This window comes from Mucor velutinosus (genome assembly GCF_035048745.1).
Source record: "Mucor velutinosus strain NIH1002 chromosome Unknown tig00001540, whole genome shotgun sequence".
Taxonomy (NCBI): Eukaryota; Fungi; Mucoromycota; class Mucoromycetes; order Mucorales; family Mucoraceae; genus Mucor; species Mucor velutinosus.
The window spans coordinates 1,685,127-1,702,347 of NW_027041893.1; the positions used below are offsets into that span (position 1 = coordinate 1,685,127).

A 17,221-nucleotide genomic window follows, 5' to 3' on the forward strand; every position below is an offset into this window, starting at 1 on the left:
CGTGTTTCCCAATATTATCAGTTTTTAGGGCAATATAAAAGTGATGTTTCCAGGCGAGATCCAGAGAGAGCATAGAATGAAAAGGTTGAAGCCATCAACAGTGTTCCATGTAGAGCAACGAATTGTACAAAAGCCAGCATAATATCAAAGATGTGCATGTACCTATCAGCAAAGATGTGAACTGAATCAAGTTAGTAAAGCGTTCCAGCAAAGGCGTGATGACTACAATACCTCTTTCACAAGACAGATAGAAAGTACAGCACACCACCAGGCAGCGACTCATTGGGAGCAGACATTCTTGAAAAGAAAACATCGAACGAATGTTAATGCGTCTTATGCCGTCAGAAGTATCAGATGTATAGACCGCATCATTCAACTATGAAGCATCTGCCATTGTTCACTGGATGCAAAAGGGGATCCATAAAGTATGCAAGAGATGTGCTCAGTTATCAAGCCAAACCCGCCAGACCCACTCGACGCTGGCACTAGTTAACTTATCAGGTGAGTAACGACTGATTTTTCCTGATGATGCAGCAAAAGATGACTTACTACTTGAACAGTGATAGCAAGAAAGCAGATAAATGGAACCAGCAGGATGGAGGGAAACGGTTAACCAAATGGCATACTTGCGACATCGAAATTGACCTGGCAAAGTCGCCTTTACATTTCTACAAGATATTTGTTAGCTTTTATATGGCAAGAAGCATTGGACATACCATAAATTTGTTGTCTCGAAAGGGTGTAAATGAAGATTCCATCCTGGATACTATGGCAGGGATATGAAGCTTCCCACGGCGCACATTTGAAATGGTATTCCTTCTTCAATGGCATTGAAACCTAGCCTCCACCTTTAAAGCCATGGACGGTAAATGCTGCCTCTTCTTCTTGCTGCTACAGAGTACATGTCTCTTATGCTGATAGAATTAAAGTGAAAATAGATGAAAAATGAAGAAAAAAGAGAAACAAAAGCACTTTTTTCTCAAGGGATGACCTAAATATACAAAGTTTCGATCTAAAAATATAGAAACACGCTCTAATCATGCACAGTATCAGACTGATGTAACCAAATCAAGTAACTTTTTAAGCTGAAGTGACCTATCAAATGTGATTTTAAATGTGGCATCGCAGCTAATCCATCATCTCAAATCCCAATAGAGCAAGGCAGCATCAAATGTACAAAAGCAAAGTAATTTTATTTTGGATGAAATATACAAGATCTCACAAACGCACACACCATTACATATTGCTAGTAGTACTAAGGTTGTCATCATCCTCAGCATTACCAACACCGGCAGTTTGAGCAAGCTGGGCAATATCACTGTCTCCAACAATTGCTGATTCAGTCTCCTAAAAGCATTTGAAATGTTTCCAATACTTAGATGTTAGCCATGGCCAAAACAAATAATAGGAGCTACTTACCAGAAGATGGCTTCTTGCCTCGTTTTCTTGCAAAGACACATTGGCAGCAGCATTGGCAGCATTGGCAACATTGGCAGCAGCATCAGCAGCAGCATCAGCAGCAGCAGCTCGGTTTCTGCTTGCTCTATTTGCTTTGAAGGCCTGGGAGAGCAACAACCTGGCACACCACTGCTTCTTGCAGAGACAAATCATGAGATTGTCCCGTTGCAGGGCCTGCTCCTCCAGTGCCAGGCTGTAATATACCTGTTCATCCTGCACATGGTCCAGGGCATTCCAATGCGAGATATTCGGATGCATCACCAGTATAGCCTCCAAGACCCTCTTTGCTGTGCGGTGGAGCTTCTCCCTGCGCGATTTGAGCTGCCCTGGTGTCAAATCGGGTACAGATGCCCCATTGCATAGTTTGTGTAGATGCTGGAGCATTGCGTTGTATCTCTCCACAGGAGAAGCTCTGGCCCTGCCGGTAGGGTTTGCTTCAATTACCCGAGGACCTCTTCTGTTGCTGTTTGATAGTACCTGGCTTCTGTAAGTGGGATCCAGGATGCTTCTTGTTGCCAAATCGCTGCCTGCGTCTTCCAATGGCGACATGAATTGCTGTCGAAATCCATCATTCAAGACGTTCAGTTGTACGCCTTGTTGGCTGATTTCGGATCTCATTGCCATCATTTCTTGCAAGAGTCTTGCGGTGAAGTCAATACTGGCAGCGTTGTTGTTGTTGTTGTTGTTGTTGTTGTTGTTGTTATTGTTCATGGTTCGCGCTGATAATAAAAGTTTAGTAAGCAAAGAAAAGATATGTTCAGAGTTGTGTTGTACCGTATATCTCGTTGCGCACACACCACCACGTTGTTGAACGTCATTCGGTTCACAGGCTTCATGCAAGTAATGCTGACCTCATTGTACGCCCATAGTATAAGCATATGTGCACAGTGAATACCACTCGATTTGACATGATGTTGAAAGTGAAATGACGTAGAAGTAGCCTGAGGCGACATATCACATCATAGGAAACACGTTCCTTACTTGATCTTGGACTTTGAGTTACCAAACGTTATATGCAAGACTACGTATCACTTGCTTGTAAACGATGATAAACGCATTTGTTGGCGAGCGCAAATAAAACTTGAATTAGTATATAAAGCTGCCACTTGAAATTTGTTTTTACTTGCCTATTTTTCTTGGTTTCTCCAAACATGTCATTCTCAATCCGTATATCACGAGAAACAGAGCCATCCTTCTGTACAAATTGCTATACCAGCTTTGACAGTGCCCGTGCTCTACGCAACCATCGCCGAAACTGTCGTGCTCCCATTTTGAATGAAGATCAAGATGTTGAAATGGAAGAGCAACCTCCAGTGGAAACAACGCTGATACAGCCACAATCTCCCCCCAGTGCGCTAGTCACAGCCAATTCAGATCATGCAAACCAGCTGCATGATGATGATGCCATGAGTGATATTGAAGAAATGATTCCTGCTGCTGACGATGCTGATTATGACTACGCAGGCTTTGAACAGACGCCGGGTGCTGCTGATCTGCTGCCTATTGTCGATAATAATGGTAAGGAATTTCAGCGCTAAAGTAGATGTATATACTCACAATAGCGGATTCCACACATGCGATAACAGGAGACAATCCAGAAGAACCAGGGCTTGAATTTGATTTGCTAAATGTCAAATACAAGACAGTTGGAGTAGTCGACCCAGATGCAGAAGATCAGGCTTGCTTCTACGATTGCAGATCCCTCGAAGACATCAACCAAAATACATATACAACCACAGAACTGGTTTCGATTGAGCTGTATGATATCGTCAATGATTTTGCTATACCACGGGATGCATACAGAAAGTTGGTCAGGTTGATGAACACTGTTTTGAGAGATACAGAAAAAATTAGTCGAGGTAATTCGCATTGCAATGACATGTCATTTATACAATAACTCACCAGCTTCCGATCCTCCCCCCATGAACTGATAGAAAGCAATCCGGAGATCATGCATGGCCCTCGTGTGCAAAGCATGCTTCAGCGCCAATCATCGTTGACATCCCATGAATATGATGTGTGTATCAATGGCTGCAAGCTGTACGCATTGGAAGTAGACGACGAGGAGACAATTTGTGATATTTGTTCCCATGAAAGATACGATGCACGGGGAGATCTTCGAGCCCTGTCAACAATGAAAGTCATGTCAATTGGAGACATCGTATCACGATTAGTTGCGAATCCAATAACGAGAGAGGAGCTTCGGTACCGACATGCCTACGACAACAGAGACCTTGAAGAGAATCCATCCGATGTTATCATTGCCGACGTATTTGACGGCGCCACGTACAAGTCCATCAAGAATACGCATTTCACAAATGACCTGGATATCGCAGTTGCGATCATGAATGATGGCTTTGTAGTTGAAAAGAGAGGTGATCGGCTATTCACAATTATTCATCTGATGGTGTTCAATTACGATCCACACAAGCGTTACAAGGAGGAGTACACGCACGAGCTTTGTATCTTTCCAGGAAAAAAGAAGCCCAAATCATTTGACTCGTTCATTTCCATCATCTTGGCAGAGCTCCAGTGGCTTTCTACGTATGGAATGGTAGTCGAAACAAATGATGCTGGGCCAATTCGTTTGAAGGTTCATCCTCTAATTTGTGGTGGTGATACTCCAGGTAAATATCCTGATTGATAAAGCAACTAATCAGCATCCACAATGGCTAACATGAAATTGATTTACCTACCTGCTTTATTCTAGCCGTGTTTGACTGGAGCAAGTGTGCTCATCATGCATCTGAGTATGGCTGTCGTTGGTGTCTTTCGCGTGGTATGCACCCTGATAATCGCAGCCATGGAATGTACTTTCCAAATGCTGGAAGCATGCGTACGAATGAAGATTACGAGAGGGCTGAGTCCAACCTTGGATTCAACGGTGTCAGCCTTTTCAATCAGCTATCGTCATGCATTGCACCCCAATGCTTTGGATTCGAAGAAATGCATACATTAGCACGAGGTGTTGGTTCAGAACTCTTCGAGATGCTCACTGTCGACCTGTCTCCGAACAACACAAAGTTCTTCTACACATATCCAGATGGTGAATTGGAGCGAGAAAATTATCCATTTTTCATTCCAAAGCAACGGCTGTTCGAGATTGGCAAAGCAATTGAGGACACAAGATCACATATACCAGTTGCATTTGATGGAAGCTTTTTGAATCTGGTGGAGAAGCTACGAGGCACCCGCAGTGTTGACTATCTTGATAATTTGCTGGTAAGATCAGATCCACTGTAATCTGCAAACGTACACATGTAAGGCGTGAATTAGGATCTGATTATTCTGATTTGAAATAGACCATCATACCTACTCTCTTTGTCCCAGAATTAGCCAGTCCACAGGCTAGGAAAGCAATCATGAAGCTGGTTAGAGGCGTCTGTCTTGCATTGCAATGGGAGTTCACTGAGTCTAGGTTGGCAGAGATTGATGAATGCATTGACTTCTTCATTGACTACTGCAAAGCTCAGAGAGATGCCATGTGCTTGTCACTTTCGGTCTTCCGTCCCGTAATGCATCAGCTTACACATGTAGTGTGGATGATAAGAGAAATGGGGCCAATTGTAGCCTACTCCTCACGAAGTCAAGAACGGTTAGTCATCTATACATGCTATGTTTATCACACACATCCAGTTACTTACATAACAACATCATCCATTTTACAGAAGCATTGGAAAGTTTGGTGATTTGATAACTGGCAAGTCAAGGACAGGCAAGCAATCTTCCAACTTGATTGAAATTGTTGCAATCAGAAACCAGCTGAAAAGGATCTTCGACTCAAATGAGTTCCTCCAAGGCATTCGACCGCAGCCATATGCATCCACCACATACCTCAATCATCCAGAATCTCTAACAAGCTCACAGTTGTGGGAACCTGATCAAGAAGAGACAAATTTGGATCATCATTTTGGCTTCGATGGTACTGATCGTGCTGAACTCCATGGTGTTCCAATTGCAAGATTCAAGCGTGCTTTGTCGAAATACTATTGCAGGATATTCTCTCTTCAAAGGCTGAACAGTCCATTGTCAATGACGATCAAGGTTGCCCATCGTGCTCTAATCGGTTCTACTGTCATAGGATCAGAAATATACAGAGAGAAGATGCATGAGTTTTGTAGAAGCAACCATCTGGTCATGTTTAGGTCAACTCACCTCAATCGACTTAACCACCCTGTCTCCTGTTGGTTTGTTTCGCGAGTGATATTCTTTTTCCAACATGTCTATGATGGGTCGACCTACTTTTTGGCTTTCGTTGAAACCATGAAAAATCATGGTGTTGCTTCTCACGACAGGTCTGTCCCTTTTGTTCGTATGAATGAGCCTGTCGAACAACAAATTGCAAGAAGGGTGCCGAGAGTGATTGATCCCAAGTATGCTGTCATTTCTATTGACGATGTTGAGATGCAAGTGGGATTGGTGAAATCTTTGGATAACGACTTGCACTTTAGCGTCATTGCAAACTACCATGCGTTTGAACAAGATATGTCGATCGATGCTGGCGATATTCGCAACCTTTAACGAGGATTGAAATCGCAACATACAGATTTTTTTTTTTTGCTTTCGCGTAAAACTACCCACTTGAGGCTACGAAATAAAAGATAATACATTTGTCAATACAATACATAGCTACATTCATTAATCATACTTGTATACCTCTTACAGCTTTGTTGTCCATGAAGGCATGCGCAAAATAATTATAAAAAAAAATAATAAAAGAAAAGGATCCGCATCACTGACCATCAAAGCATTTTGAGAAAAGCATAATTAACCCAGCAAGGTTAACGTCCAACGAAGAAAAAACGAGTTTGCTCGGATTCGAACTGGCGACCTTCAGTTTGTTAGTCAGGAATATTACCACTTTGACATAGCGACTCAAAGTAACCAGAAACTCGGGTCACGTGATTTTTCTCCTGATTTGTTTCAAATTGAGCAAGTTTGGAGGCTTCTAACTTCGTAGATAATGATGCTACGAATTGGCGTTCGGTACGAAAAATAAACAAAAGAACTCAAAAAGTCTGACCATACCATTTAAAAGCGCATATCTGATAACTATCTTCACAGTGTAAAGCCAAATGTTCTGATATGGGAACATCGAGGTGCTCACGAGAACATCGATGTTCCCAAAAGAGCGCATCGATGTTCTGTGAGAACATCAGTTGGGCCGTAGTGATATTTACCTTTCTTTTAGCCTTGAACCCTTTGCGCTTGAGTATATACTGTATATTCCTCAAAGTCATCTGAACTCCCATATGAGCAAGGTAGCACTGCACACCCTTGGGGCCGTCTAAATTACCATTGCGGAGATTCCTCTCAATGTAGTTCATATTCTGCGTAGTGATTTTGCTGCGTCTTCCGGGTTTGGCATGTTTTGAATGACCAAGAAACTTCTTCCTATAGCGAGAACGTACACTGACAGACAAATCTGGAAAGATTTTTTGAATGGCACGGAGGGAACAACCTTGGTTGAAAAGAGCGTTGACAGATCCTTGAACCTCCTGAGGAATGGGACGTGTCATGTTAAAAAAAGTGATGAAGTAAAGATGGTAAAATATAATGAGGGAAAAGACCAAAATCTCAGGCTTCTTTATACTTTTTTAAGCATTCCTCGGATAACTAACATTTTAAACATAACTGATATAAAAAATTACGGCTCTCGGATTATTTTTGTGGAATGTATACAAACAATAAGGTCATCAAGCGATATTTCCAATTTTACAAAATCGAATTTTTTTACTTCACGTCAGTTGCACTAGCTCAATATCTACTGTATCAATTATTTTAGTAGTTCATTTTATGGCCAAAAACCCAAACTTTCGTAGTCTTACTTTAGTTTTCAAACTGGAAAAAATTGACAGAGCTGTAAGTGTAAAACTACGAATTGGCAAAACACTGGAACGTTTTTTTCGCGCACTGTATAAAATCACCCATCACGCACGGACACTCTTCACGCATGTTTGTGAAACGTCCAAGACGCCAGCGAACAAGGCGACTTCGAGCAGATCGACCAATTGGTAGGTACAAAATGGGATCTGGACGAGATACAGAACGACGACAAGCACGGAGGAGGGTCTGGGTACCAGAAACAGCAGCAGCAGCAAGTTGATGATCTACTTGATCTTGCCAATACGAATCAAAGACTTCAGTAAGACCAGCAGTGGTGAATGGCGGCGGATCAGGTAGTGTCAGATACAACGGGTTTTGACAAATAAATCTGTCTAGACGAGTGTACAGTAATCCACGACGAAGCAGAACCAACAAGCAATCATCAGGGAGAGTATCAGCACGAAGAGCATAACGTGTTGCCAGGATATTATATCGATGCTTCATGCTGGGAATACAGGTCAAATGTTTGGCAACATTGTACCACGTACTACCAACAAACATACCAACCAATCGATTTTGCAGAGCATCAAGAGCCTTGAAGTCACGGAAAGAGAGATGCGATATAGCTAAGCCGTATTCCAGCTTGGGTCGAATAAAGCTTTTATACAAACGAGCACAAAGCAACAGAGAAAAACCATTTCGATTGACACCAACCGAATTCAATAATGCCATTGTCTTGATAGCACCAGAAGCACGCAGATTGAGAATCCCAGGGGCATACAGACCTTTATATCTAAACGGCATACCAAGATACGTGAATTCCTCTACCACAGGAAGAGGTTCACCGTATAGGGACAATGGATGACGAGTAGAGGCAGTGGGAGCACAAAGTACAGCACATTTTGATGGTTTCCATCTGTAGCCAAGAGAGAACGAGTGATCTGAAGCGACATCCAACATGGTTTGCACATCAGTACGAGAGCCAAATATGGCCACATCATCAGCAAAGAGTAAACTATTGATATGAACAGGATGCATTCCGGGTGGAGATACCATAGTACCACGGTTGACAGCAGCACGAAGAACAGCAGGCAGAGAGTTGATGTACAGAGAGTACAAGTGCGGACTGAGCACTGAACCTTGGAGTACACCAGTAGCAGGCGAAAAAGGGTCAGAGTTGTGGTTTGCAATCAGTACAGAGACTAGTACATCATCGAACATATTGATCAATAAACTAAGGATTGGACGAGGTAGTGAAGAATGAGCAAGAGCATCCCAAATAACGTTGCGATCCACTGTATCGTATGCAGATTTGATGTCCAGAAAGGCTACAACAGGATAGTGGTGATGAGTGAGGAAGTAGTCATGCATCAAGTCATGTAAACAGAGGGCTTGATCCAGAGGACTACGTTGTGGACGAAAACCACCTTGAGCAACATCAAGTGCAGGCGAATGTTCATCAAGAGCAGGCATCAGAGAGAATTCGAACAATTTACGCATCACCGAAGTAAGCGAAATTGGACGAAAGTTTGCAGGATCAGATACATCACCTTTCTTGTGAATGGGGAAGACTTGAGCATGTCGCCACAATACAGGAGTGTACGACCATTGAGAGCAAAGCGTAAATAGCAGAGACAATACGGGTGCAATGTCAGATGCTAGAGCCTTCAGCATTTCAGCTTTCAGATGATCAGGACCAGGAGCTTTTCCATTTGGCAATCGCTTAATCAGAGAGACAATAGTATCAGCATCAAACAGATTTGTAACAGAGGGATCATTGTAGGGTAGATCCGATACATTCGGTTTAGGAGCAACAGGACGAGAAGCAGAGTTAAGGAGTGTACCATTGTATACAGATGCAAGATGTGATGCCATTGCTGTTACTGAAGCAGCTGGACCATCTGGATAGCTATAAGTAGCAGAGGATTCTTTGTTTCGCTTTATGCGTTTGATAGCAGCAGTAGCTTTAGAGAAATCCTTTTCCAGATTAGAGCAGAATGTGTTCCACGACTTTCTTTTGGCAGCCTGTATCAGAGAGCGAAAACGTCTAAGAGCAGTTTGATATATACCCCATGTTTCAACTTTGGCAAAGCCACTTGCCCATCGCCATCGACTATATGAGGCATCTCTTTCACGAGCTGCATCTTCAATTTCTTGTGTCCAGTACTTTTTCCAGTGACCAGGGCGACCAGATTTCACACCAATTGACCCGTCAAGAGATTCATACAAACAACAATTCAGAGAATCATTGAGTGCATCAATATCAGGACGAACTCCATCAGGAGCAGAGACCAAACCAGAGAGAGAATCAACCAAAGGAGCAACAGAAGATCGAAAGGATTCACGAAGCAAGCCCAAAGGCCGCTTTTTCCTCAATTTCGAGAGCTTCCATTGCCGTCTAGGGGCCAAACCACCAGAGTTACCAGAACCAAGAGTATCATCGGGAGGGGGCACATACTCGAAAGTAAGTACCATCAGCCGATGATCAGAACCAAGGGACAGATCAGAGTCAACCACCAGTTGAGAATTCAACATAGCCGTCTCGCCAATGTTGGTAAGGAACAGATCAATGATGCTGTGTACCTCTTGTTGTCGCCGAAATGTTGTAAAGGTGGGTGTACCATAAGCTAGAGACTCATTGAGGATCGACAACGAAGCCTCCTCAATCCATGGTAGTAGAGAGTTACCACGGGGATTAGCAGTAGTATCACCTAGTAGAGATCCAAAGCGAGCATTGAAATCACCACAAAGGATTGTATCACTAGTTATAGGTAACGAGCGAAGGAGCGAGAGCACCTTATCCGAGGATAAGGGTGGAGGCAGATACACACAATGAACCGTAAGGGTGCCAACCTTAAGGGACAGAGTGTGAGGATTGTAAGACGGGAGTTGAGAGACAGAGAAAGGACAGGAAGGAGAGACAAAGGCTGTAACACCACCAGAACCACGGCCAAAAGCGCCAGGTACTTTTGTGCCATATAGATGGAATTGAGACCAGTCGGAAGGGAAAGAACCAGATAGAAGCCAAGTTTCAGTGACAAGGAGAACATGCGTATCCAATACATGTGAGAGGACATCGTGCACAACTGATTGACGGAGACCATTGGCATTCCAAAGGGAAAGAGAGACAGGAAAGGAGTGGACAGGGTTGTTGTTGATATGACTCTGATGTATTATAGAGCTCATTAGAGTTCCATAGCAGAGTCATTGCTGTCAGAAGCTTTTCTACGCTTGAGCAAGAATTGAGCCTTCTTGGGTTCTTTTACAGCAAGGCGGCCCATGGCTTCGGAAACAGCTGTATCAAGTTCCTCTTGGGAAATCCATCCAGCAGAGACAAAGTATTTTCCAACACCACTGACATTGAGAGGACGAAGGAAGGAAAGAGTTTGCAGAGCACGAGTGTTTGTAAACTCGTAGATCAGTTGTTCTCGATCCGCAATAGCAAGGTTTGCATATTGGGGATCAGCAATGTGCTTGGGATCCAGAGGCTCAAAATTCTCGATGAGCTCAGCTTCGCACTTGTGCATGTAAGCAAGAAAAGTGTCGACATATTGGATATGGACCAGAACTCCAATAACACCAGAAGCAGGGAAACAAATGTCGAGAACACGACCAGTATCAACACCAACCTTTCGGAGGGTAGCACGAACCTCAGAGCGCTGGATCTTACCAGATCTACCAAGGTAGACATATTGGTATCCCTGTTGGCCCTTAACAGCAGCAGATTGGAAGAGACGGCCAGCAGCAAGACGGCGTTTGGCTGTACGAACAGGATCAGGGCGTTTAGCTCCAGAGCGAGCAGCAGAGAGATAACTACCTTTAGTGGCAGTATCGGTAGCAATAGTGGTACTAGCAGTAGTAGCAGGATCTTGGGACTGTACGACCTGAGAGATGAACGGACGTTCCTGATCTACCTCAGGTGTAGGGGCTTGAGTAGTTCCACGTGATAGTTGGCCCTGTAATTCTTGAATTACCAGGTCCTTGGCCAAAAGATTTTTTTTTAGGGCTTGGTTTTCCTCTTCTAACTTGTTCATACGCTCCAAGAGGTGATCATGTTCATGTACTTTCTCCTGAACTGAGGCAAGTTGCTGCTGAATGTGCTCAAGTAACATGGGCAACTGACTGATGTCAAAACCTTGTAGGCTTTGAGAGATTGGCGTAGTCATTTTGTGAAAAATTACTAGGATTCAAAGAAACTGGCAAGTTGTTCAACAAGACTGAAATTAATATACAATAAACTATGGATAAACGAAAGTCTACTGCTGTAATTTGGTATTGTTTGGTGAACTAGTTGTCGAGATAAACCGCTTTTATAGTGAGGAAATACTTTTTGCCGGGGGAAGGTGGCAAAAAGTGATGAAAAACGGAAAGAGATGGGGATGTAGCTCAGGCGAAAATGTATGTGTTTATTAAAAGCAAGAAGAAATTAATAAAGTAAAGGCTAAATGCATTCGATATTTTGATCATTATTGCTAGCACTTGGGAGGCGAATGTGAGGAAGTGTCAGAACCGAGGTTCTGGGATTCAGGGAGCGACAAATATTTCAGGAACGCTATGCAATATTTGAATTGTCTGGGTGGTGGGTGGGAGGCACATGGCTAATAAGAAAGATCAAAGACAACATGAATTCCCTCGCATCGTGCGTAAAAGAGTGTAGCAGTGGAGGGGCAAACAGAGGAAGCAGATCACAATCGGTTCACCACAGAGCAGGATGTCAGTAGACGCATGTTAGGCCGGGGAAGCCCACACTTGTCCTGGAACTGGATCCGTTGTGTAATCGCCATCGGGATTACAGAGCTGGTCAAAATGCCACAGCAAGGTACAGAGATCAGACCACCAGGGTGGACAGTTGGAAGGAGATGAGGAGGATGGAATCAAGTTCAAAGCATGGTCAATGATGGTGCCGGTGAAGTCAGCAGGCGGAACAGGAAGAGACAGAAGCAAAGTAGGTGGCAAAGTGGGGCATTCATGTAGATGGCGACGGGATGTATGATCTTCATTGCATGCACAAGGTCGTGGCTTACCCGGAAGCCATCCCATTCTATAACGAATAAGACGACTACGACAAGGACGACTGGCAGGTACATACATAACAGGATCAATGCCAATAGTGGGTCGGCAAGCACGGATCAGCACCATGTCTGTTTTTGTCAGGAACTCAGCGTGCCAATGTTGGCGTTCAGCAAGGAACCATTGTTTCATGTGACGTTGATTTGCAAAAGGTACTTCATCAAGCGCGCGGGCAGCCATGTGTTGCTTTTTTAATCTTTTCAAAGATGAACCAGGTAGAGAATCAGAGAGCAGTATCAGCAGGCCATCTTCTGGGAGGAATTGTGAACGCAAGCAGAATTGAGTCACCAGTATAGCAGCACGTTGTCGCATCAGAGGCAGATTTGTCATGTGTCGAAACACCATGGTGGAAGCAGCACGATGGCCACCAAATATCATGCGGAGGCACGTATCTTGGACCTTTTCAAGAGCCTTGAAATCAGCAACACGCATATTGGCAATGCCAATACCATATTCCAGTTTGGGTCTGATGAATGAAGCATACAACTTGGTGGAGAAGAGCAGAGGGAAGCCAGAACGATTGCATCCAATGGAGTTAAGCTGAGCCATCGAAGCCATGGTACCACGCTGACATTTCTTGACAATAGATGCTGTGCAGATGCCCTTGCGGTCAAATGGAATACCGAGATACACAAATTCATTGACAACAGGAAGAGATTCTCCATACAAGGTCAGGTCAACAAAGGTAGATGAGGTGGAGGACGGTGGATTGATGATAGCACATTTGGCAGGAGCCCAGCGATACCCAAGTGCAAGGGAATGTGATTCAGCTAGTGTCAGCATCTGTTTTACTTCACGAGCAGAACCTAGAATAGCAACATCATCAGCATATAATAAAGCATTAATAGCAATATTAGTAGCATGAGTGGGTGTTATGACGGACCAAAGAGGAGAGGGAGCACATGATGGTGATGTTGACATGACACGAGTGGTGGAGGACGATGCAGCTTGACGCAACAAAGCTGGCAGTGAGTTGATAAAGATACTGAATAAGTGGGGACTAAGGGTGGAGCCTTGAAGCAATCCAGTATGCAGTGAGAGTTCTTGGGACACGCATTGCTGATTCAGCACTGAAATAGAAACATCGTCAAACAAATTGGAGAGCAATGAGACAAGTGGCATTGGAGCATTGGCAGAGAGCAGCGAATTCCAGATCACACGGCGATCAACAACATCATAGGCACTCTTGATATCAAGGAAGCACACAGTTGGCCAGTGGTAGTGTTGGTTCTGGTAGTCTTTCATTAAGTCTTGGAGACTAAGAGCACTATCAAGTGCACTTCTTGCGGATCGGAAACCATTCTGGGCTACGTCTAATGGTGGTGAAATGGTGAGGACAAGGGGAGCAAGGCACATTTCAAAGAGTTTTCTCAGTGTACTAGTCAATGAGATGGGCCGAAAGCTTGATGCCTCCGTGACAGGTCCCTTCTTGTAGATGCTACAAACATTACCATGACGCCAATCCGCTGGTGTGTAAGACCATTGATAGGTCAGAGCAAAGAGGTATGACAGAACAGTGGCAAGTGGTTTCTGAATGGGTTTCAGCATTTCACCACGAATTGAATCACGGCCAGGTGCTTTACGGTATGGCAACGACTTGATCTGCTGAATGATATGGTCAATACTAATAATCTCGTCAAAAGCTTCGTTGTGGACCGATGCTGAGACAACACGACGTGTTGGGTCAGAGTCATCATGTGGTAGAGTTCTATGTGAGAGGTATGATGGGATGAAAGGAGAAGCATGCGGATTCAATGTACTGATGTCACCATTTGCCAGACGAGTACCACCAAGATGGGAGGCTGACTGAGGAGGAGGAACACCATATGGCAGATGTCTACCATGTGTAGCAAAAGGGCATGGAGGTCGATTTGTTGGGAGATTGGATCCAGCATAAATGGTAGCAAGGTGATCACGCATAGCATTAGCACCAGCTTGAGCACCGTCCACATGTAGATACCCTGATTGTCTTTGTCGTCTGGATTTGATCAACTTGATTTTTGACATGGCCTTTGAAAAGTCTTGCTTGAATAAAGATTCACAGAATGCGTGCCACGAAACCTGTTTAGCTCTACGAAGGGCTTGTTTGAACTTTTGATATGCTTCCACATGTTGATTCCACCAATATGCCTTGTCCAATGAAGCGGGACAACGACGATATTTACGATAGAGAGCTTCACGATGATCACAGAGCCGTTGAAGATCGAGGGTCCAGAATTTCTTCCAAAAGTTGGGTCGCTGGGATTGCCGAGTAACGGATTCATCCAGTGCCTGATATATACAATTGGTGAGATCACTGTTGAGGGTATCGATTGGAGGTTGTGTATCAGGTGGTGAGCGCACAAGCGAAATCAGCTGTTGTAGCAACGGTTGAGAGAGGGCTGTAAAGCGTTGTGCATACAAATTGCGTACATCCGTTTCTTGTAGACGTGAGAGCTTCCATAGGAGACGAGGTGATGGTGATGGCGTAGCAGGCATAGCAAGAGCAGGTTCGTTTGAGTGGTAATCAAACGTCAGAGACATCAGTTTATGATCAGATCCCAAAGACAAGTCAGAGTAAATACTAATTGAGGAGGAAGAAGGTGGAGATGAGGTATCCAGAGAGGCAAAGGAAAGTGATTCTACATTTGAGATGTAGTAATCGACAATGCTACTTACATTCCGCCCACTACGACGGTCCTCAAAGGTAGGTGTAGAGTGGGCTAGTTGACAGTTCAAAACGTTTAATTGATTATCGGCACAGTACTCTTGAAGTAGACGACCACGGTTATTTGTAGAGGAGTCACCAACAAAGCTACCCATGCGGGCATTCAGATCGCCACAGATGATTGTGTCATGATCCAACGGGATCGCATTCAGGATGGAAGAGACATTTTCAGTATAGAGATCCGCTTGCTCAGGTGGTATATACAGACAAATGAGCCGAAGTTCACGACCAAGTTGAATACCCAAAGCAAACTCTTGAAGAGCAGAGGGCAAAGGCGTCTGGAATGCTGTAAGGGGACAGGAAGGGTTGATTAAGCATGTAATGCCACGAGAGCCACGACCACCGCCTGCGACAGTGACGCCAGGTAAGTGGAATTGCTGCCAATTGGTGGGTAGTCGGATGGGATGGCGGTTCAGCCATGTTTCGGTAATGAACAGCACAGAGAAGGATTGGCAATAACGGAGAACATCATCAATGGTGGTATCTCTGAGACCGCGAGCGTTCCAGAGGCCAATGGTGAGTGGAGTGAGTTGAGAAGCGCTATTAATGACTGGAGCCAAAGCTGTAGGAGGAGGAGGAGTAGTAGGTATAGTGTTATTGAGTATAGTTGGTATTGATGAGGACGGATTAGAAGCAGAGAGAGGATGGTCAGGGAGCGAGGAGGATGTATAATGACTGAGAGGACTCTCAATCATTAATACTCTTCTTCGTCGGAATCAGACATGTCAACATCAGATGAGCCAGAGCTTTTCTTGAAACCAGAAGAGCCAAAGATGTTATTGACAGGGGCGACAGAATCAATGTATTCAGTGGTGGTCCAACCATTTTCCAAAAAGTGATTAGCAACAGAAGCAAAAAGACGAGAACGACGATTGGCAAGGTAGACAAGAGACTTGGCACAACGATTGATTTGCAGGTCAAAGGCAGCATCCTCACGCTTAGAGAGGGACATCTCTTTAAACTTGGGGTCAGCGAGGTGTTTGGGATCAGTAGGATCAAAGCCTTCCACAACATTGATGTTGTTCTTGGTGAGAATGGAGACGAGGTTGTCCTTGTATTGCAAATGGACTAGGACGCCAATGATGTTTCTAGCAGGGAACGTTACATCAATGATACGAGAAGCATCAGCTTTGATCAGATGCAAGTTGTTGCGGACTTCAGTGCGAGTGAAGCGGCGAGAGCGGTTAAAGTACACCGTTGTGTAGCCTTTGGGCCCTTCAGGAGCCAAGTTAAAACCACGAGTAATAGCTTGGCGATGTTTGTCAGTTACATCGGCAGGGTTGCGAACCTTTTTGGAACGTTTGATTACTTCGGTCCAAGAGTTGTTGGGAGTCTTTTTGGTGGCATTGGGTGCTGATTTGGGTTGCGCTTGAGTGGTTGTGGAACCTTGTTGAGAGTTGAGTTGCTGACGCAGACGCTCATTCTCTTGGGTCAGGGATTCATTTTGTTTTTGGAGATTCAAAATAGTGGTTTTCAAGGCATTTAGCTCTTGCAAAGCACTGTTGTGGGCAGAGATGTCCTGTTGCATGGTCAATACTAGTCTCTGCAGATCCATCTGCGACATGAGAGTAGCTGGTGTATCGGTGTCCATTATCATTGTTGATCGATACAAAGGTGTTGAGATGTCGAAAGAAAAATATGATGTTTTTTGTGGGTTTTTCAAAAAAGATGAATATCTGTTCGATCGAGCTGAGGTTTTCACAGGTTATACTTCAAGTACTAGGCACTTAATGTATGCTCGTTTGGTGATTACTGCTTTGTTTACTACTGCTTGGATACACTTATTGGAATTTTCTAATCACGTGGTACCTGAATTTTTGGCGGAACGTAATATAAAATTTCAAAAGCGAAAGAAAGGTGGGGATGTAGCTCAGTTTAATATTGGTTTTTTATTTATTTACAAATGTAGTCAACTGCGGAATCGGTATGATCATATGTTGCAAGACTAACAGTGATTCGGCGGGAAAAAGCATGTTTAAATTAAAGGTTGAGGGGAGCTGCTAAAAGGGAGGGGACCAGTAAAGTAAACGGCATCAAAACCCACCAGAGAGGAGGAGAAACAGAGGGAGGAATAGCAATGGCCGCGCCGCAAGACGGGGGAGACGAACAGGACTCAAGGTAGAAACCGGCCAGACGCACCGCAGCACACCTAAACGTGCA

At 44.1% G+C, this 17,221-nt stretch overlaps 5 protein-coding genes across 5 annotated transcripts; 1 reads left to right on the forward strand and 4 right to left on the reverse strand.

Moving 5' to 3' along the window:
- Positions 1 to 1,236: 1,236 nt before the first annotated feature.
- ATC70_004650 (uncharacterized protein) lies at positions 1,237 to 2,169 on the reverse strand (the record flags this gene model as incomplete). The annotated part of the gene is made up of 2 exons (XM_064823952.1): positions 1,237 to 1,347; positions 1,420 to 2,169. 2 exons carry the CDS (start codon positions 2,167 to 2,169, stop codon positions 1,237 to 1,239), a joined length of 861 nt encoding a protein of 286 aa, XP_064688777.1.
- Positions 2,170 to 2,609: 440 nt separating this feature from the next.
- Positions 2,610 to 5,979, forward strand: SYF1 (pre-mRNA-splicing factor syf1; the record flags this gene model as incomplete). Its single annotated transcript, XM_064823953.1, has 6 exons — positions 2,610 to 2,976; positions 3,045 to 3,317; positions 3,393 to 4,085; positions 4,169 to 4,680; positions 4,761 to 5,053; positions 5,127 to 5,979. The coding sequence occupies 6 exons, from the start codon at positions 2,610 to 2,612 to the stop codon at positions 5,977 to 5,979; spliced, it is 2,991 nt and encodes a 996-aa protein (XP_064688778.1).
- A 488-nt stretch (positions 5,980 to 6,467) lies between these two features.
- Positions 6,468 to 6,977, reverse strand: ATC70_004652 (uncharacterized protein; the record flags this gene model as incomplete). The annotated part of the gene is made up of 1 exon (XM_064823954.1): positions 6,468 to 6,977. One exon carries the CDS (start codon positions 6,975 to 6,977, stop codon positions 6,468 to 6,470), a length of 510 nt encoding a protein of 169 aa, XP_064688779.1.
- A 355-nt stretch (positions 6,978 to 7,332) lies between these two features.
- ATC70_004653 (uncharacterized protein) lies at positions 7,333 to 11,450 on the reverse strand (the record flags this gene model as incomplete). The annotated part of the gene is made up of 2 exons (XM_064823955.1): positions 7,333 to 10,449; positions 10,551 to 11,450. The coding sequence occupies 2 exons, from the start codon at positions 11,448 to 11,450 to the stop codon at positions 7,333 to 7,335; spliced, it is 4,017 nt and encodes a 1,338-aa protein (XP_064688780.1).
- A 562-nt stretch (positions 11,451 to 12,012) lies between these two features.
- ATC70_004654 (uncharacterized protein) lies at positions 12,013 to 16,652 on the reverse strand (the record flags this gene model as incomplete). The annotated part of the gene is made up of 2 exons (XM_064823956.1): positions 12,013 to 15,736; positions 15,784 to 16,652. 2 exons carry the CDS (start codon positions 16,650 to 16,652, stop codon positions 12,013 to 12,015), a joined length of 4,593 nt encoding a protein of 1,530 aa, XP_064688781.1.
- Positions 16,653 to 17,221: the final 569 nt, after the last annotated feature.